The sequence below is a fragment of the Corvus moneduloides genome, chromosome 3, assembly GCF_009650955.1.
Source record: "Corvus moneduloides isolate bCorMon1 chromosome 3, bCorMon1.pri, whole genome shotgun sequence".
In the NCBI taxonomy this organism is placed as follows: domain Eukaryota; kingdom Metazoa; phylum Chordata; class Aves; order Passeriformes; family Corvidae; genus Corvus; species Corvus moneduloides.
The window spans coordinates 39,216,033-39,236,798 of NC_045478.1; the positions used below are offsets into that span (position 1 = coordinate 39,216,033).

The 20,766-nt window shown below is 45.3% G+C and overlaps 1 protein-coding gene across 2 annotated transcripts in view; it reads right to left on the reverse strand.

The window, feature by feature from the left end:
• Nucleotides 1-10,143: 10,143 nt before the first annotated feature.
• The window catches only part of LOC116442245 (gamma-aminobutyric acid receptor subunit rho-2-like), a 39,563-nt gene continuing 28,940 nt past the window's right edge, over nt 10,144-20,766 (reverse strand). Inside the window, exons 9-10 of one of the 2 annotated variants that reach the window (XM_032105042.1) lie at nt 13,892-14,023; nt 10,144-10,924 (exon numbers count right to left, since the gene is read on the reverse strand). In XM_032105042.1, the coding sequence (XP_031960933.1) occupies nt 10,886-10,924; nt 13,892-14,023 (171 nt within the window). In that variant the 3' untranslated portion in view covers nt 10,144-10,885. Of the gene's footprint in view, nt 14,024-20,766 lie in introns of both variants that reach the window. The other variant, XM_032105041.1, reaches the window with a different exon arrangement.

The following is a 20,766-nucleotide window of genomic DNA, read 5'->3' on the forward strand; positions in this document are numbered from 1 at the left end:
TCCAGGCCAAGGTAAGCAGAAGTGAACAAGCCACAGCAGTGGCAGGACAGCTCAGCCCTGAGCAGCTGCCTGTCCCCAGGACTTGTGTCCACATCAGGGCTGCCCCACTTCTGCCACCAGTGCCATTTGCTTGTGTCGCATCTGGGGACTGACCTCGGGGATGAGACAGGGTGGGGGTGAGCCTTACACCCAGTACTGCCCAGACAGATCAAGTCCTGTAGTGTCAGTCAGGGAAACAGAATCATCTGCAATTTTTCTTTCCACTGCAGTACAGAGACATGGAGGTTAAGGAAAAGAAAGGGAGAAATTTTGCTGTCATTCACTCTATTCTTTCACGTGCTTTTCCATCTGGAATACCAACTTGGAATTTTTTCTTTGCCAGAGACTCCAACACTGCAATAGGCAGCTGCGTCAGGAGGCAGCACCGACTAAGGCCGGGTCTCTGCCTCTTGGAGCATAACGTGGGCAGTGGGGCTGGCAGGGACGTGGGAAGCAGCGGGGGCAGAGCGACAGCCAGGCGGCAGTGGTTGAGGCTGCGGGGCTGAGCGGCGGAGGCAGGCAGCCGGCGGGCAGCGGCGCAAGCAGGCGGCATCACTGCAGGCAGGCAGCATCGCTGCAGGCAGGCAGCATCGCTGCAGGCAGGCTTCCACCTGCTGGCCACCAGCGGTTCCACAGCTGCTTTTCCGCGCTGCCTGACACCACGGATCCCAGCAGATGGGGGCCTCGCAGGAAATGACCGCACAGTGAAGCCATCACGGCCCAGGGGCCAGGGTGGGTCAGCAAAGAAGTCTTTGTCATGCAGTTTGGTGTATCAGGGTGCAGTCATGCACCTTTGTCATGCAGTTTGGTGTATGCTGTATTACCCCAGCATGAAAGAGGCTGCAAACAGATGTGTATTTGTATCTGGAAGGAAATGACACCTTCGTGATAGCCTCTGGCCAAGGCAGAGGATTGGAAAGGATGCTTACTGCCCAGGGTGGGGGAAGCGTCAAAAAAAATCCGGATTGCCATAGTCCACACTCGCTCCAATGTGCGGGTAACTGGAGGCTTCAGGAGACCCAGCTGAGCAGCTCCCATGGGTGGTAAAATTCACCCAGAGATGCAACAAACCAGAATAAAATAGATCTACCCTCCTTCCTCACTCCCTCTCCAAAAGGCATCACTCTCTAGCTATGGAAAGATGCTTAGCATTAGTAGGTTTGTTTATGGCTTTGATTTAAATGACAGTTTTTCCTTCATTGAACTCTCAGGCACCTGAAAATGGGCTCTGATTTCTTAGGCTAAATCCTTCCCACTCCCTCTCTGGCAACAGCAAATTTGTTGTCAGAGGTTTGATACTAATAGCATTTGAATGGTTTATGTTTAAAGGAAAATAAGGTCATTATTCCAGAGAGAAATCCAGAGCTAATAGAAGGAGAGATAGTGGTTTGAGATGCTCTGGGCAAGGACCCAAAAAGCAGACTATTAGCATGTGGAGTAGCAAGTTTATGGCTTTGCAGGACAGTGTGCTGTTGTCAGCCCAGAAACAGTCCAGGAAAGTCAGAAATCTCCAGGAATTCAGTCTGTGGTATGGAGGAACACAATGGATGAGGTTTGTGCTGAATATATAAAGCATGACATGTACGGGAATACATCATACCCTTCCCATGATTGTCATCAGTGGTCAGTGCAGGGTGTCCTATGCTACCACCCAGAGTTGAGCTCTGAGAATGCTGCTTTTCCAACATAAAAAAAAAAAAAAAAAAAAAAAAAAAAAAAAAAAAAAGACAGAGAAACCATCTTCCCCTCTACAATAAAATGTTTCAATATTTGTCCTTGAAAGCTTTTCAAACTTTTTCCTTCTGTTGACTTCCTTCATTTCCCTAGCTTCTCAGCAAAGGCTGAGCAAAGAAACTAAATAAATCCAGAAAAATACAGAGCAGACATATCTAAAGCAGCATGTTTTGAGACAGAAAATGTTGGTGAATTTTTCTTTAAGATTTTTTATTTTAAAACTGCAAAACTCAAGATTATATTGAGATTTCTAAAAAAAGGTTGTCTGTTTTTTTGTCTTTTTCTAGTGCTGGAGGTTGTTATTAATCTGTACATGCTTTTTGCACATGGATTCTGAAGCTCTTATTAGAGCTTATCTCTTCATTTTACACTAAAGACATTGTCCAGAGTGCCAGAGCCAAAAAAGCCATTAACAATCTTCAGACTGGCATCCCTTTAACAGTGACTTCTTTCATAGCCCAGACAAAGTATTAGAAACCATTCAGCATTTTTGAGAGATGAGTAAGATGATCTAATGGGGCTGTTTCATCTCTGATGCCAATAGTTGGATATTTTCATCTCATTGCTCACTTTGTATTGGTGTCACAAATTTTCTCTCAGCTATAAATGTGGCCTGTAATTTCCATTACAGCACATACAGAGTTGTCCATGAGTAAAAAGTAGGTGGATTTTGCCTTGTGCTGAGAAGCATAAAGCTGCTCAGAGACTTTACTGGTAAAAAGCAGTGTATGAAAAAGGCTCAGAGAGGGGCTGTTGACCATTTTCTCTGCTCATGTTAGTACCCAACCCGCATTGCTTGCATGGCAGCCTGCTGGGAAGCCTCCTTTGCACACCCAGGTACTATCAGCTGACAGACCTTTGGTAGTCAGGGACTTCTGGACATGTATTCCCTGGGCAGCAGCCCCGTGGTGTTTCTCTCCACCCCTCTCGTCTGCCACAGTGTGTAGCTTAAGCCGCAGAGAAGTTTGGGGGTGCTGCTGGCTGGGCTGTTGCATTGGAAGTACCTCAGTGGCGGTGCTCCTGTCCTCCCATCCTCAGGATCTGGGAAGCCTCAGGGGCAACATCACGGTCCTAGACAGGAGAACAGGGCTCTTCCAGGTCCCCCTAACACAAGTGTACATGAACGACAAAAACTCTAAGGAGCCATTTAAACAGAAATCAGTAGAGTTCAGCCTCACTCACGTGTACCCCGCTCTGGCCATGCCAATCAGCTGCAAATTCAATCACCTGCCATGCCTCTTTTGAAGTCTCTGCCTATGACAGTATCTCTGCCACCAGCCTCTCTCCCTGTTTGAAGTCCTTTGCCTGCACAGAACTTACTTTGTTCTCACACTTCTTACAGATTTAATCTGCTTTCCGCAACTTGGCATCACTGCAGAAACGCAAGGTGAAACGGAAAAGAGATGAAAGAAAACCCCAGGATCTGAGAGATCCCATTTAACCTGCTGAGTATCCATGCTGCTAGGGAGATATGGGTCTCCTTTGCCTTCTCCCATTCACGTGTCACAAGTTGTGGAGCTTCTCCTGCTCCATGTACATTTATTTTGGGTAAGTCAGTGTTCCATAGAAGATAAAATGCTCAAGTAATATGGAATAATTCTTGCTTTAAGACATTATTGTCAAATTCCTCAGATCATCAGTAAATTAGTAGGAAGATTCTTATCAGGTAATGAATAAAACTAGGTGTAGTAAATAACCAGACCTCACATGTACAAATCACCTGCCTGCATGTGAAGCAGTTTTATTGTGTCCATACCTTAGGTCACAGGGTAACTATAGTGATTTTTAACCGGTAATTTTTGACACTATTTATCGGTATTCCAGGAGATTTAGCTTTTCAGTGAGTTTAGTTTTTGGTCCCATGACTTTGGGAGAATATCTCAGACCCTCTGCTGGGGTGGGTGCAAGCACCTCTGCAAGTTCCCCCTGCAAGGGTGACACTGGCACAAGCCTGGAAAGAAGGTGACACCTACAGAGTAGCCCAGGAACCAGCACCTAAGGCCTCCTCTCAGGGAATGTCTTAAGGAAGGGAGAGGAAAATCAGTGAGTCAGTGGAATGCCTTGCTTCCTTGCAAGTGGAAATAAACGTCCCAGGAGCCTCCTGATGGCGAGGAGGGTGAAAATCTCTGTGTGTGCATCCACCACATCATTGGCTGCTTGGATCTGGGCAGCTGCACAGTCCCCTGCCAACACCCCTGCTGCTTAAGTTGTCTTTGACCTCCTGCTTTTCACAGCCCATCTCACAGCCTGGTACAGCTGCACCCCTGCTCCTTGCACCTTCCCAGGGCGACTCCTTTAACACAAGCACCCATCGGACAGCCCCAAACACCCGTGGCTGAGGTCAGGGAACCTTCATCATCCCTCCAGCTGTGAGAGCCCTGGTGTGCCCCCACAAGGCCATCTTCTGCATCCCTGGGGCTCCGGGTCCACACCGTGCCCTACTCCTGCCTCACACCACCTCCTCTGCCACATCTGCGTCACCAGGCCATGGTGTAACATATTGTACTCTTTAGGAAACAAGCTCAGCGCTCCTGGAATTAGAATCTGAGTGACACTGGCTGAATCATAACCTTTAAAAAAATAGCAGGTTTGGTTTTTTGGGGGGTTTTTTTGTCTGTTTTTCCTGCAGTGGAACAAAGCCGGATTTAAAGGTCTGCTGTGGGTGGATGATTGCAACCCTTGATCCCCAGCCAGAAGCATTACATTACATAAAGAGTTTTTTCTTCATTAGGAATTAATCTGTGCTAACCAACTGTCAGCTGCTGGTAACGACTGTTTATTAACATGCTGCCCTCCCCAGACTAGGGGCATTTAACTGACTTATTACATTAGATGTAATATGAAAATGCACTTATCCATATCCCAGGCATTCACGTGGCACAGCTTTCCGCCTGTCTGCCCGCGCGTGTGCTGGTGCAGGGGAGTGAGGGCAGCCGGGCAGGGCAGGGCAGGGCAGGGCCTCAGCCATCCTCCTGCCTCCCTGCTGCCTGGCTGCAGGGTGTAACCTCAGCTCACCAGCAGCTGAGCTGATAAAAGAGACTTGTCTGTGAAAGTCCTGCTTTGGATTATACTGGGAGCATTATTTGCCTCCATGGCAGGAACCAAAGTTTGCAGCAATGCTGCAGGCATGGAAAAGCCCTTCTATGCATTTATGGAATGCATGAGTTCATTGGTGGTTAAGTCATTGGTTTATTCTGCCTGGTGGGAGTTTTTTGAATGTTCAAAACTAGTCACTTCTGGGCTACAGGTAATCCTAACAGGTGTTACGGAAAAGCTGGGGATGTTGCTCATGTACACACCAAAAAAAAAAAAAAAAATTCAAATTCCAGTCTCAAATCATGCCACTTCTTTTGCAGAAGGAAATGGTGGATGCAAGCAGGGCTCGTATGCCTTGATAGCAATAGGACAAGGAGAAACAGTTTTAAACTAAGAGACAGTAGTTTTAGATTAGACATTAGGAAGAAATTCTTTCCTGTGAGGGTGGTGAGGCACTGGAGCAGGTTGCCCAGAGAAGTTGTGGATGCCCCAACCCTGGAGATGTTCAAGGCCAGGCTGGATGGGGCTTTGAGTGATCTGGTCTAGTGGAAGGTGTCCCTGACCATGGCAGGGGAGTTGGAACTAGATGATCTTTAAGGTCTCTTGCAACCCAGACCATTCTACAACTGAAGTAAGGCTGTTGTAAGATTTTTCTGTAAACAACCCAGGGGACTCTGAGGAGGATCTCAGACAAAGTGGAGGTCCCTTAGTCCAGGGAAGTGAAGAGCAGAGGAAACATGGGATATATCTGCACAAATTTAGGTACATAAACTTTCCTTCATACCCACAGGGCATAACAGACCTGGCAAGGCAGATTCAGCCAGGCTACCAGTGAATACTTCCTAATTTTGAGGCTGGTTAATCACTGGTAGAAGCTCCCCGGGGAAGCTGTGGAATTGCAGGTTTTTAAGAGAAGCCTGCACAAGCACCTGCCAGAAGTGGTTTAAATGTGGTCAATGATGCCTCCAGGCACAGGAGCATCAGCTGCCTGGTCCTCCCCACAGCCCTGTTTGGCCTGACTGTTGTGGCAGCACTTGGCATGGCAGCCTTGTCCTGGTGGTGGGGACGTGCCCCAAGACTATCATTCCTTGGCCAGAAAGGTGTTGGTGCTGGAGCTGTGCTGAGCCTTGCTGTGCTGTGCCGGAGACCTGGCACACACACTGAGCCCTAGTGCCATGTGTGTGTGCTCTGCCCAAGCACTCAGGGAACCCAGCTCAGCAGCTTCACCCTCCTTATCCTTCCTGACCCTTGACAAAAATTTTTCAGCCTCTTTCTCTCTTCAGCTTGTTTCTGGGTCATTGCTGATCTCCTCTCACAGCCTTATGGAGAGCAGAAACAAGGATCAGGGTAGATACGAGGAGACAGCTGGAGGGGTGTCTGTTTGGCATGTGAGGCCTTTGACTCCATCACCTGCTCTACTGACAGCAGAAGCTCATGAGGCTGGGATGAGAGATGGATGAGGTCCTTGAGGTGTTCAGGGACCTCCAGATTCAGGGAGGCAGCTAGGAAATGGCACCAGGGGCAGTTTAACACCACAGTGCTGAGCCTGGACAGGAAGCTGAGCCTGGAGGCTCATGAGAATTGAACATCATGGCATTCTGCTCCATACAGGCTGAGCCAGGGCCCCAAGACATGCCTTGGAGTGGACATGAAGCTTTGGGGCAGCCTCCGTACTGGAAATGGATGTGCTTGGAAGCAACTGTGAGCATTTTAGAGCTTAGGTGGCAGCTTAGCAGCCATGGGATGGAGAGACTGAGGAATGAAACTCTGGGTCTAAGGTTCATCCTGCGTGTTTGCTTCAGTCCTGGGTGCAGTCCTGAGCAGCCCACAGGTGTTTCTCCTGTGGGAAGCCTCCTGGACCTGCACCCACCATCCAGCTGGGCCATGACACCTCTCCACCATTGTGTGTCATGCATCCACACAGCCTTGACTGAGACCTGAAGTGAGGGTAAGACTCAGACTTCTTTCTGAGGCTGCTTCCTTCTCTGTGAAATCAAACAAATTTTAATTTTTATTATTTTACCAAGCTGTTTTACCACTTCCCAATTAAATCGCTTCAGCTAATTGGATTCATATAGTTAGGAAACCTTACAGAGTTTGTATTTGTGAAGCAGCCTCGATGGTTCCTTCCCTTGGCAGAGCACCAGCACAAAGGTGTTTTGCACTGGAGCTGTTAGTCACTTGTTTTTATGACTTTTGTCACCAGCTGAGACGTGGGAAGAATACTGACATTCTGTAATATTTACGTCAGCTACCAAAGAACTGAGGAGGAGAAAGCACAAATATTACAGCTGTGATTAAAGAAAAGCTGGAGAACCAAGGAGCAGCTAATGGCTTGGCAAAAATACTGCCTTTGGCACAGTCACAAAAATACTTTCATTTTGGGGGGAGGACTTTTTTCCTCTTCTTGCCTCTTTTGCTACTTTTTCCTCTTCTTTAAGGAAGCCGTGTCCTGCTAAGCACTGCTGCATCTGCAGGAGGGTGGGTAAGAGATATGGAGAGCCCTTCAGTGGGAGGCTGAGTGTGGGGAAGGGAAAGCTGATGGGCAGCATTGTTCCTGGACAGCATCACCAGACAGCTCCAGGCGTTCCTGTACAGGTTAATGAGGTACAGAATTGCACAGAGCTGCTGCCCCAGCCTTACTCTGTGAGTGGTGGTGAAGGCTTATGGCAGCTCAGCATGTGCCATTTCCATTTAGCAGCTCAGTTCAAAATCGAGTTGCATCTCCTGCGTCATTTAGGACATAGAGTGCCCAAGAGCCTGGGACAGACCCCCTGACCCCCAGTAATCAGCAGGGCCTCCCATTTCAGTAATTTCATTTGCTTTCTGTGTCATACACCAGCCCTTCTCCAAACAAAGGAGCCCTTTGAAGCAAGAGCTCCTCCTCCTCTTCCTCTCCTAGGTCACCACTGGGATGAAAGGGAAGTCTGATGTGGGAGGAATCTGACAGGAAGATCCTGCAAACAGACACCACCTTTTCAGACTGAGCACCAGCCTCCCTCATGGATGAAGAGAGAGCCCCCACTTCAGCCCCAGAATAAGAGAAACACTTCTTTCAGTGTGCCACCTTGGGAGCACCTCAGAGACCTTTGGGGCAGGGGCACACTGATCCCATAAAGAAAGTATCTCACAGAGGCACAGAACATGGGCCAAGTCCTGAGGAAAACTCCTTTGTCACCTTGCCCGGGGTGGCAGTTTGCATCCACGGCACCGTCATGGATGGTGGCTGTGGTTAGGGTGATGACCACCTAGGTGGTTAGTGTCTCCAGGTCTGGCCAAGCAGGAGTTTCCTTTCCTCCTCAGAGAGCCTTACAAAGTCCCCCCCAGCACCAGGCTTGAGCACCCAGAAATATGTGTTAGATGTCAAGGCTTCTATCTGGTGCAAATGATAGGATCTTTCTCCTGTGCAGCTCCCTGGAAAGCACCTTGCGTCCCTGCCCAACAGGTGAATAATTCTGCCTACCCTGTTTTGTGGAACAGCAGCTCTCCTGAAGTTCTAGACACAAAATAAGCAGGTTTTTCACTTGGATACTGCTGCAATTACAATCTGTGCAGAGCACTGAAGGTCTCCTCCCATCTGTACCTATAAAAATGTGGTCATTATGCACCTTAATAAGAAAGCTTTAAAATTCCATGGTTGAAATGAATTTGGACCCTAATAGAAATCCAGATAAAATGCAAAGAGCCAGGAGGCTAGAGAGTTTTACAGCTCTAATGTTCTGTCCCTTTTCCCAAAATATATTTGTTCAAGTAATTCAAACTGTCGTTACAATTAACTTGTCCTTTCATTCCTCTCTCTGAATTCCCTCTAAGCTAAACACACAATTTTCTTCCATAAATCTGCGTGACAAGTAGAGCAGTAAAATCTTTCCTTCTTTTTTTTCCACATCATTTATATGCATTTTGTATGGGTTGAGTTGCCAGGCATTTCTCCTAAGCTAATTTCTATGGTTGCAAGTGCACATATCCACACTCAGAGACCCCTAAAAGACTTGTGGTATAAGTCCAATTTGGACAACTGGCCAAAAGGAGTCTTCAGCATTTTCTTAAAGGGAGGAAGTCTTAAAAATCAGGTATTGTATTATCTGCTAAGGGCTTTGCTTCTTGCTCTGGGCAGTGGGCAATTCAGGGCTGTCCTGATTCCTGGCTGCCTTGCAAATGGAATGCTGGGGCACACATTCTTGATGTAGCCCCTATCTCTTTAGTGCTGCAGGATGAGCTGGGGGGGGGGGGGGGTACACCTGGGAGCTGTGCATGTCTCTCTGTGTTGGTGTGGAGGGGACTCTGCCCGTGGCTACCACAGGCACGTGGCACCTGTGTGAAACCCTGACCAAGGACCAGCTAAAAATACACATGGCCAGAACGGAGCCCAAACCTCTGGCCAAAATAGCTACACCACCTGCACTGCACCACCTCTCATGACTACCCATGGGGATCCCACCCCTTCTGGCAGAATATAACCTTTTCATGCCCAAATCAAGGAGAGGCACATGGTGATGTGTGACTCCCAGGCAACAAGTGCCTTGGGAAAATTGGATCCCCTCACCTTTGCCTCCACAGCAGGCTCTGCTCAGCCTGGTGGTCACTCCTGTACTTCCACAAGAGCTGGATGCCAAGAGTGGCACCTTTCCCCTGCTTGAGCACAATTTCCCTTCTCTCTTCATCTGAAATGATAATTCCTCTGACCAGGAAAGTAATGACCCTGATACATTATTTCAAATGTCATTTTGCAAAGTAATTAATCAGCTTAATGTGGGACTGGATTACATTTTAATTTTAATAGTGCTAAATTCTTGCTGTTTTTTAAATAAATTTTCCTGCTCTTTACATTTTAGCAGGGCAGTATCTCACTTAGTTAGGCTGTACCTTGCTGTAATCTCTCCACTGTGGAAACTTGACAGACAATAACCATTATTCAGTGGTTCGGGCATCAGCCTCACCCATGCACATTTATTTTTGTTCCATAAGTCGGCATTAGGGATAATAGCTGAGATCTGGTAGCTGGGACCTCGGAGCAGTTTTATCTTCCATTGGGAAGTGTGGAGACAATGTTTTCAAAGGCACACAGCAGGAATTAAATGAAAAGTTCTCATTTGTAGTCAAATGGAGATTGAGATATATACCTGTCGCTTGATCTTTTGAAAATGTGCCACCAATTGTAAAGCAATTATTAAACTTTCTTCAGTGTGGGTTGCAGTTTTCACAAAAGGTCTCCATAGCTTATAACTGTGATTAACAGCTCCGTTTTCCCAAAGAGCTTTGCATACTTCAAAGTACTTGCACGCTTCCACTACATTCCTTCCACCTTTTGAAATGTTTTTTACTTGAAATCAATTACAAATGAGGTGTTTATTCAAATCCTTTGCCCCTGGATATCAACTCATAGATAACAGATTTCCAAACAGAATTAAAATCACATTTTAAAGTTCACACCATGAAATGAACTCTTTTCCACTCTTTCCATCTGTTATTTTATTACCAGGTTTGATTACAACAACCAGCACAGTGGATTGTACCCATTGCACAAGTTTAGCCTCAGCATTGCTTGCATCCTTCTCAACACCTCCTTTTTCAGAAAAAAAAAAGTAAGAGAACCCATATTTTTTGCCAATACCTCACTTCTTGGCCCTTGGCTGACAATAAGAGCTTTTCTCCATTCAATGTAGTAAGTTTTCTGGGCATAATAAACGGTAATTTACATACAATATATTACAATTTCACATATGGACACTATTTAACGTAGGTACATATCCCAGTGTCTTCGTTTGTTATAGATTATGCCTGCATACACATTATACATCTGTGCACATAGATATATAGTTACTTTTTCTCAAAGACATGATTTGGTCAGAAGTAAAAGTAAAATGGAGCCAGACCTAGAATGAGCAGAGCTGGCATTTTCTCTCATTCCAATTGGACCAGGTTGTGCAGAGAAGGCATTTTCATCAGTGACCTCAATTTGCCCAAATCTCCTGTGCACTTCTGAAAATCCTGTCCTTCAGTAGGTTCATTGTCCATCTGCTCAGTGCCTCCCAGGACTGGGTTGTATCCATCAAACAGCATTCAGAGCCCAGCTTCAGGCACTCCCTCTCAAAACGTTGGTTGGATCTGGCAACTGGAAGTTAGACAGTGCTCATGGAGTCTCTTGTAATCCAGGTGAAATCAAAGGTGAAATACATTGTCAATACCATACTTCAAATATTTGTTCTAGCTTCATGCCTAGCCACTCTTCTCTGAATAAACAGAAAAATACAATTCATAATGCTGACTGAAGGAGAACTCTTGGCTTTATTTGCATCTATACTTTTCATTTTAATTAATAATAAGCTTAAGTAGTGCCTAAGATAGAGGAGGGATTTTTTTGCTCTAGTGGAAAAATACCCTCTTGATAGTTTTATAGGCTGATAAAAGCAGACATCAATATCAGTTATGTACACATGCAAATAAAATAACAGTAAGGTATCCTCTCCAAAAGATGCTTATTAGGCTTTAAAACTACAGGGAATGCTAGTACAAAGATGGTAGAACCTAAAGGATGTCTTTGCCATCACATAACTTCTAAGGGAACAGGAGGTGTAATAAAAAGAAATGGCAAAGTAAAGCACCAGGACTTCCTGGGTTTTGTGTGCCAGGAGGCATTATTCATCAACAGCCCTCACTTTTTGGCTATTTGTCTACATTTATCCCTGGTTTAATGTCATTATAATGCAGGGGAGTTGTAATAGCATCATAAGGCAGGAGAGATACCTGCTTTCTGCCAGCTGGACTGGTTCCGAGGATGCATTTAAGAACTCACTGGTAAGTAATACAAAATTGGATTCCCACTGGGTAACCTGCTCAGAAATCATAAGCATGCCCCCCACACATGCTAACTAAGCACATTAAGCCCCTCGGCACCTTATGAGGTAGGTAAATCCTAGTGCTCCTCGCTTTCTAGATGGAGGAGCTGAGGCACTGAGAGGTTAAATGGAATGTGCCATGGGTAATGCCGAAAGACTGGCAAAACAGGGGAGCACAGGAACCAAGTTTCTCACTCCCTGAACTTTCTGGTGACTTCATAGTGCAGTTCTGCTTCCTTTCCCCAGCAAAGGTCCCTTTGCTGCACTGTTCTGCTGCCAGCTGGGACATTGGCTCCTGTTTTACACTCAAAACTGCTAATGCTGAAGAACACACTCTTATGCCCAGGCTTTAACATCTCAAAAAATGAGTGATCTATTTCTTTCATATTTTTTGTGTCTTTCTTGTAGTGATCTCCGCCTGCCAACGTGAGAAGTATCCACGTTTCAGCTGCAGGAGCAATGAGTGGTAAATGCACTGAGCTGGTGGTGGCTCAGGAGACAGTGACAGGCTGGGCAATCCTGCCCCTCATATACTGTCCTTCCTCTTCTTGCCAGCAATTCCAGGGCTGTGTTTTCTTACTTCCATGACCAGACAGAACTCCATTCATGTCAGTTATTAACATGGCTGATTAAAGGGAAACGTAGTTGTTAATTTTAGCTTCTCTCATCAATTTTGTTTCCACTAAATCGGTGCCATCATCAGCTTGACTTAGGCAGTAATATTTCTTAGGCAGTAATATTTGAGGCACAAGGGAAAATCTGGGTATTGTTGACAGCCAAGAGTTGACATTTCTCTGCCACCTTCTACGTCCCCTGAGATTTAGGATGTAAGAATTCCTGCTATGGTTAAGAAGAAAATTTCATGTGCCAACAAATACTTACAGTTACATCAGTATTCTTTGTTTGCTTTTTCTTTTTTCTAACCTCAGTCCTGGCACTTCAAGCTCAGCCCCCACTGCTCAGTTTCAGCTTGGTAAACAAGCGTTTTGATGTACATAATCTCCACGACAGCCAAAAACTCATGGTGTTTACTTAAAATAAGGAGCACAAAAACTTGAGCATCGCTGTCTTGTTGGTGTCGTGCTTCTACATTTGGGTTTTGCTGTCAGCATTGTTAGCAAAGAGAAGGGAGATATCACGGGATAGGAGAAGAACTGCCAAGCACGTAAGTTTGTTACAATGCTGTGCAGCAGCTTCAAAGGACTTACACAGACCTTGGACCAACAGTATTACTCTTGGCCATTTAATCTCTGACATGCCTCTGTTTCTGCAGAGAGGTTCTGGCAGACATATACCCCTTTTGATCCCAAATGCCTGAACAGAAGGGCATTGTGTTGACTGGGAGAGGCACATTGGGATGTACAGTTTGTCTGTGGACTGCACTTTGTAATCTAGAAAAAAAGCCTGCTGACTCAAACATACCACCTGTGCTCTGTAACCAGCCCAGCTGATCCTGGCCAGTCAGCTGTCCTAATGGTACTGATGAAGGTCCTATCCAGAGAGAAAGCAGAATCCGTACCCTTAAAGGAGGTGTTCTTCAGAAAACAATGGAAAAAAAATTACATTTGTATGCCAAAGAAAAAACAAAAGAATTTGCTCAAAAGCAGAGATTTTGTAAAAGGAAATGCTCATTCAGTTTCCTTACAGGAGCTGCACTGTCCAGACCTCCCCATGCAAGTTGCATTTATTTAATTCCTTACAGCTCACATGAGCACTGTCTTTGGTTGTCCATTGCACAGCAGGCACCACCAGCGTGGCCAGCCCCAAACGAGCATCCAGCACATTTGGGTGTATGGTGGACATGTATTTTCAAGTATGAGAAATGGCATGTGTCATAAAGCAAACGGGAGCAGGGGTGTGGGTTGGAAATCAACCAGCACAGCAACTTCCTCCATGAGGTCTGTGCATGGAATTGCCTTCTGGAGGATGTGTCCTCCCCTTTACCCTTTGAAAAAGCAATAAAATAATCAGGTTTCTGGCTTTGTGTCCAGATCAGACAAAAAAAATACCAACAAAAGAGTGTTTTGTAGCCATCTTCTGATTCAGTCACTGCTGTGCCAGCATGCTTAGCTAAAGACAGACCAATATATCAAATTAAAAACTATGTAGGTGCCTGGGAATATCAATCTTGAATATTTATCAATTGCATGAGTGTTCTGGATGATGCGCAAGCCCACATAGCCCCTCAGGCCTCTCTTCCTTGATGAATTAGATTCATTGCTCATAGCTAAATGCACAACCACCTTTTCTGGTTTTTCTTCTTCTGGTACCATCTGGTTTCTTGTATATCCTGCCAGGCTGTTGGCATCAGATTCACTGTAGTTTCCATCCAGCATCATAGTTTTCGAGTGAGGTATTCCACATGAACATGAAAACTAGGGACATAAGCAAGAAATACAGCTGAATATTGGAAAAACACGTCAGCAACAGAAATTATGCCTTTCTATTAACAGACAGATGTAAACAGTGGAGTTCAAAATTTTGATTGAGATATTTTAAATTTCTCTTTGAACAAAAAAGTCACTTTTCTTTTCTTGTTTTCAAAAGGAAGAAACAGGGTTTATCTCCACTGCTTGGATGAGCAGCTTCAGAAAAGATTAGAACAATGCTTTAGCAGACATATAGTCTAAGCAAAAGATTTTCTTAGCTAGCTGTTGTTCAGGCTTACTGTCTTGAGGTTCCTTATTTTTCATTCTTTGTTTTTATAAATATTCATGGACAAGACGCAGTTTAATCTGTGGAAATGGCTTATCCAGTACATGTTATGGGAAGAAAAGGGCCAAGTTCTGGTTTCACAGATACACATTTTCTTCATAAATCTGATTTTAAACCAAGCAGAGGACCAGATAAAAGCATAATGTAAAATACCAGCTCTATTGGAGCTAACATCAAAACTTTCATTGGCTTCAGCAGCACTAGCATGCATCTCACAAAAAAATCCAATGAATACATATAGAATTTTGAATAGGAAATGCAGTCTTCTATCATTCAAAACCTTCAAAACCTTTTCCTGTCCCAGCAATATCGATTATGTATTTATGCACAATGAAAATGGACTCCAAAACCTCCTTTCTGCTAGGAGCTCCTGTCTCTGATTTCCCACAGACCAATTTCCTCACCTAGTAATACTTTGCACCCTCCACCAACTTTGTTGTGTGAGTTTTCCAAGAACTTGTTTTCAAGGATATGTTCAGCTAAAGCAAATGTATATATCTGAATATATACATATATATATGTGTGTGTGTAAAAATGTATATAACATCAATATGTAATATTCAGGATGCCATTGGAAAACACTACAGTCAAGGCTTTTCCTTCAAATTATTTAAACAACAGATCACATTGCTTATTGAAAACCTTAAAATCAACTTAAGGATTGTTTTCTATGTTCTTGACATAACCAAAAGATTTGGTATCAGCAGGTTATGTTCAGAAAAACATGGCAAGTTAGTAGCCCACTTACTTTACTTTTTTTGAGCACTCCGTGAGTACAATTGAACATCAATTGGATTTTAAGACATATTTTATTCTAGGCACACACACTTAAAAAACCACACACCCCAAAACCAACATAACCAAACCAAAACAGAACAAAACCAGAGTGAAGCTCCCCAAAAAGGACTGTCATGATTTAATCCCAGCTGGCATCTAAGCATCATGCAGTCACTCACTCAACCCACCCTCCCCCCTGAACTCCGGAGGGTTGTGGAGGAGAATCAGAAGTAAAACTTGTAGATTGAGATAAGAACAGTTTAATAACTGAAATGTGTTCTGTGGAATATCCCTTTGGCTAGTTTCGGTCACCTGTTCTGGTCATGTTCCTTCCCAACTTTTTTTGTTTGCCTCCTCACTGGCAGAGCATAAGACACAAAAACATCCTTGACACGGGACAAACACAACTTAGCAACAACATCAGTGTGTTACATTATCCTCACACTGAATTCAAAACACAGCACTGTACCAGCTACTGAAAAGACACTAATCCTATGCCAGCCAAAACCAGAATAATACCAAACAACAAAAAAACCACAGGGAAAAGTTACACATCAGGTTCTTTATCAGGAACTTACAGGTCCAGGAGATGGTGGCTGAGTGTGAGGGACAGCAGTTGCAATAACAAGCTAATTGCTGCAGGACTCAGCAGAGAAAGCAATTCTGCAGATTTACTGTCAGCCCCCAGGTCAAATTACAGTTCCCATGGCTTCATGCACACATGATGACAGCCACCTCTATGGACAAGAGAGCCTGACGAGCTAGAAACCCACCTCCACAGATCCTAAAATTACACTCATCCTCACATAGGCACGTACCCACAGAGGTGCACTACGTAATTTCACCCTGCAGAAATTTTAGCCTATGTCTACAGCAATAATTCAAAGACTGCCAAAGAGCCTCTTTGGGCATGGGAATGCAGCTGACAGTACATTTAGAGTGTCAGAAATGTCTCTGGCCTGGATTTTGTGCAGCCCAGCTGATGCCTTAGGATTTCAGCTTTTATATTTTTCATATCCTGTAATTCGTTAGTGTATAATTCTAAACTCCATGTAGCCTGTTAGCTACAGTTCTCCCATTTTGGTCAGACAAAACAATTTCTCTCTAAGTCTAAAACTCAAGGACACCTTACTGTCTCAGGCCCTGAGATATGTAAACAAAAGTGAGTTGGGGGGAAGGAAACCTGGGGTAAATTACTTCATTACCTGAAGCTGTAATTGGAGGATTAACCCCTGATATGATGTTGGGGAAGATGAAACAGGAAAGCCTTATAAATATGATTGCCTGACAAAAGATTTTGGGAATATGAAAACTACAGGCAACATCGAAATGAAAGCCACTTTTGAAATACAAAGTCTTAGTTACTGAACAACTGGAAAACAATGGTATGGCCGACTGAAGGTAATCCCCTCTTGATTGAACAATACCCTCTGCTTGCAGGCAGGTCCAAGGGTCAGAGCAGACCCTACTAGCTCAGCAGAAGGGGTCCAAAGAGTAGTTTTTAGAAGTTAAGATGTAACACTCTATGGTAATATAAGAACTCTTATAGGCTGTATGCAAATGCTATAGGATTTGTATCTTGTATTAGATTGGATAGTGACAATTAGAATATTCTGTACAGAAGATGATTTATTGTATTGTAACCAGGACTTCTCCATTCCATTCTATTCTATTCTATTCTCATTACACTCTTACTCTTACTACTTCTTCTTCACTCTCCTTGCTCTTACACTCTCTCTCTCTCTCTCTCTTACCCGCTTACTCTCTTGCTCTCTTGGGCCTGCTCCGAGCTGAGTCTGGCAGCTCTGAGCAGTGCCCCTATACCCACGCCCTTTGCAATAAACCGCCTGTGTCCCAAGATCTGCTTATAGAGATCTCCCGACTGAACCCCGGAACCTACAGTCTGGCGCCCAATGTGGAGCTCGAACCCACGCCCAGCACCTACAGTCTGGCGCACAACGTGATTGAACGCCCGGTTCGGCTTTCTCCATCTGTGGGAGACTTCTCCATGGACGGTAACTAAAAGACCAGTTATAGCCACCTAGAACGTGTCGTGAGCACGGCATACCGTTGCTGCGCATCGTAGAAGCTGGAGCTCTATAATTCTGCTGAGGCAGCCTTCGAGCACGGGGATTACCTGGAGCTCTTGGAGGCAATTGCCTGGCAGTCCTCGAGCACGGGCCGCCACTGCTGCGCAGCGGCCCCCTGGAGCTCTTAGAGGAAGTCTGCCGTATCACCCCTTGAGCACGGACACGCTGCTAAGCAGTGCTGACTGGAGCTCTGCGGAGGGAAATCTGCCGCACGCCCCGAGCACAGGCGAGTAGTGCTGAGCACCGCCCGCGCTGGAGCTCTCAGTGCGGACCCACCCGTGAGGTCCTGAGCACGGAAAGCCGTTGCCAAGCGACGCCTGAAACCGGAGCTCTGGGAAAGGACCGAAAAGCGGCGTCCTGAGCGCTGAGTGGAGTGCCTGGCCAGCCCCCCACGACGGACATCTGACTAAGGACACTGCTCCTGCGACATCATCTAAGTGAGTATCATACTGGTCTAAAAAATGGGACAAACCCACTCTGCCCATGACAGAGATCTCTATAAGCAACTTAAGCATCTACTAAGCTCTAGTTCAAGACAAGTACCTAAACATGAGCTAAAAAACCTCTTAGAATGGACTCTGATTAATTTCCCAAATGCTGACCGTTCAGCAGTCTACACCAGAGACTTTTGGGACTCAGTGGGAATCAAATTATTTAATGCCATATCACGGTGGGACAAGAGTACCGCAGAACTCATCCCGGCTTGTGCAGCATTAATGGAACTATTCGCCGCGCCCCCCCCCACCGCCGCGCAGCTCCGCCCCGCCCCCTCGCCCGCCGCCGCCTCAATCGGCCGTGCCGGAGTCACTGAGCCAGTCCCCCGCGGCCCCACCGCCTCCTCGCCCACCGCCACTGAGATCGGCTGCGCCACTCCCGAGCTCTGCCGTGCCATCGCCGCCCCTGCCGGGTCCCATCCCCGCACCGCAGCCGCCCCCGCCGGGTCCCATCCCCACGCCGCAGCCGCCCCCGCCAGGGTCCCCCGGCACCGTACAGCCGTATCCCTCCACCGCCCAGCCGTATCCCTCCGCGCAGCGCAGCCTCGCCTCAGAAGCCACGAGCAGGGGGGGAACGGATGGGAATGATGCAGCTCCAGTGGCAGGGGAGACGGAGAGCCCCTCTGCCGAAGCTGATGCTTTAAATCCAACACAAGTAAACTCTGAAAAGCAGCCAGATTTGTTTGCAATGAGCCCCAGAGTCCCGCCAGCGAGCGACGGGGATCTTGCAACCCAGAAAGAGAAAACGAGTTCTGAGAGTTTGTCAGCGCTACCTTCTGAATCAAAAAATCCTCCAAAGTGCTCAGATTATTCTCAATTAACATCTTGCCATGAAATAAGACCCCAAATCTATAAAGATGAAAGTCTTAGTCTATTAACTAAGCCTGTGATAGCTAGCCAACAGCCTGACAGTCCTAAAACGTGGGCTCCCATCCCCACTCTCGAAATTAAAGAACTAAAAAGTGCTGTAAGATACAGTGGCATTTGCTCACCGTATCTTAAACAACTGCTAAAAAGTACCCTAAAAGGAACACATCAAACTTTAAAACGCATTTTAAATCAACAGAAAGGGGGAAAAGCCCAGGCTACACCTCAAAGAAGGTTGAATAAAGCCTTGTATGTTTTTAATTTCTTGAACAGCTCTGCAGAAGATCCTGATCCCCCCATTTTCAGACATTTCTTAAACAACAAAAAAGCAAAACTGAAGGAGCACCCCCTAGTTTTAATTAAGAATTTAGCATCAGGAAAAATAGAAAGACCATATGATCTTATAATGTGGGGAAAGGGATTTGCATGTCTCTCCACAGGTGAAGGAACCAAGTGGATTCCAGCAAAGAACGTGAAGCTGTACCACGCATCAAAGCCCACTGTCGGTTCCACTTCAGCCAGTGACCCTGCGAGTGGAAGCCGAGAAGCCAGCACTGAAATGTGAACTCGGCAGAGCTACTGAGAGAACATTGTCTGCCAAAAACAGCTCAAGAAAAGAATGGAGTTTTAGCATTATTTGTGTAGATGCATGTTGCTTTTAACCTTTTGTTTTTGTTTTTGCAGTGAAGCTTTACCTGTAAATCAACCAAAGACAAATGTTTGGGTTGCTTTAGCCAAATCTGCAGGCTCCGATACCATCTGTCTATCTGACACAAGCCCTGACAAACCTTTTTCAACCTGTTTAGTTGGAATACCTTTACCAGAAGGTTTTGCTAATGTTACTTTTGATAAATATTGGCCATACGATAATGATCACATTTCTCCAACTCCCAGCCATAGACACCAAACTTATATTGATTATCTTTTATTAGCACATAGGCATGGCTGTGAAGATTTTAAAAGATTATGCTGTATGAACTTATCCGATCATTCTGTTTCCATTCACAAACAGTTACAAAACCTAAGGGACCTAGCTAACCAAATTACACCAGATAACTCGTCTTGGCTAGACAGTTTGTTTGATGGTTGGAGCTTTGCACCTTGGCTAAGGGAACTCTGTAAAATAGGCTTGATTATTCTAGTAGTAATAATTATAGTTTTAGTAGCAGTACCTTGTATACTTCAGTGTGTGCAAAAAATAACGAGTAGGACTATGTCTAATATCTTAATTGTTCATCAGAAAGGGGAGGATGTTGGGGAAGATGAAACAGGAAAGCCTTATAAATATGATTGCCTGACAAAAGATTTTGGGAATATGAAAACTACAGGCAACATCGAAATGAAAGCCACTTTTGAAATACAAAGTCTTAGTTACTGAACAACTGGAAAACAATGGTATGGCCGACTGAAGGTAATCCCCTCTTGATTGAACAATACCCTCTGCTTGCAGGCAGGTCCAAGGGTCAGAGCAGACCCTACTAGCTCAGCAGAAGGGGTCCAAAGAGTAGTTTTTAGAAGTTAAGATGTAACACTCTATGGTAATATAAGAACTCTTATAGGCTGTATGCAAATGCTATAGGATTTGTATCTTGTATTAGATTGGATAGTGACAATTAGAATATTCTGTACAGAAGATGATTTATTGTATTGTAACCAGGACTTCTCCATTCCATTCTATTCTATTCTATTCTATTCTCATTACACTCTTACTCTTACTACTTCTTCTTCACTCTCCTTGCTCTTACACTCTCTCTCTCTCTCTCTCTTACCCGCTTACTCTCTTGCTCTCTTGAGCCTGCTCCGAGCTGAGTCTGGCAGCTCTGAGCAGTGCCTCTATACCCACGCCCTTTGCAATAAACCGCCTGTGTCCCAAGATCTGCTTATAGAGATCTCCCGACTGAACCCCGGAACCTACATATGCAAATGGACCAAACTTATAAAAGTGAAAACCTGTGACCTGTCGTTCATTTTAGGTGTAGCCCCGGGGGGCTTTGACGGCCCTAACGTACCTGAAAGCCTTTCAATAAATATAACTGCTTTTTACTCTCTTAATTTTGTCTAGCCTCTGTAGCCTTACATAGTCCCAACAAGGCATAATAGCAAGCTCTGAAAAATTTCCAGGTATGGGCTGGGAATAAGCATAGGGCCACAGACCTTTTGACACAGGCATTTCAC